Source organism: Sinocyclocheilus grahami, unplaced genomic scaffold (assembly GCF_001515645.1).
Source record: "Sinocyclocheilus grahami isolate Dianchi unplaced genomic scaffold, SAMN03320097.WGS_v1.1 scaffold5245.1, whole genome shotgun sequence".
NCBI classification, from domain to species: Eukaryota; Metazoa; Chordata; class Actinopteri; order Cypriniformes; family Cyprinidae; genus Sinocyclocheilus; species Sinocyclocheilus grahami.
Window position 1 is genome coordinate 6475 of NW_015509989.1, and position 862 is coordinate 7336.

Genomic DNA, 862 nt, shown 5'->3' on the forward strand with positions numbered 1-862 from the left:
ACACACACACACACACTCTCTCTCTCTCTCTCACACACACTCTCATTTTTACAGTGAAATCATAACAGTTTTTCTTATTCATTTTAGCAATAATCGGCAAAAGATTCAATTTCACAGTAAAATAATAATACTTATATTTATTCTTACACTCATTTTTTTTAATTTAGTAAATTACAAAGGCAATTTCTTATTTTGCTTTTACTAATTTTCTTTATTTAATAATAACAATAATACAGTATTAATAATATAGTTCTTTTTATAGCCGTATTATATAAACAAAACAAAAGTTTGGCTAAATTGCCGTGCCCAACAAACCTGGATTTAGAAGAAACAAAAGCAGTCATGATTTTTATCAGTGGAGTAACAGGAACCAACAGGTTTGGCTGGTTTGGTCTGTGTTAAGCAGCTGTAGGTGCCTGTGGGCTCGTCTCCACCCGGCTGTAATTCTTTGTTCTCGGAGACTCACCCAGAGTGCCGGAGATGATGTCCATCTTGTGCATGACTCCGTCCCGGTCTCCGATGCCACCCCCCCGGGGGCCGTAGAGCCCCACCGCATGCACCTCGTCCACGAACGTGATGGCGCCGAACTCGTGAGCCACGTCACACATCTGCTCCAGCGGACACACGGCGCCTGCGGCACAAACACAGTCTGCGTGAGCACCGGAGCACGATCCCACCTCAGATCAGATCACACAGAGAGCCCGAGACTGACCGTCCATTGAGTGCACCGTCTCAAAGGCCACAATCTTGGGAGCGGAGGGATCTGATTCCTCCAGCAGCTCGCGCAAGTGCTTGGCGTCATTGTGGCGGAAGATAAACTTCTTGGCGCCGCTGTTCCTGATGCCCTGAATCATTGAGGCGT

At 45.6% G+C, this 862-nt stretch overlaps 1 protein-coding gene across 1 annotated transcript in view; it reads right to left on the reverse strand.

The window, feature by feature from the left end:
- Nucleotides 1–319: 319 nt before the first annotated feature.
- The window catches only part of LOC107577143 (5-aminolevulinate synthase, nonspecific, mitochondrial-like), a gene marked incomplete at its 5' end in the record, with an annotated part of 2451 nt that continues 1908 nt past the window's right edge, over nucleotides 320–862 (reverse strand). Inside the window, 2 exons of the mRNA XM_016263252.1 lie at nucleotides 320–631; nucleotides 713–860. Coding sequence (XP_016118738.1) covers nucleotides 399–631; nucleotides 713–860 — 381 coding nt within the window. The remainder of the gene's footprint in view (nucleotides 632–712; nucleotides 861–862) is intronic.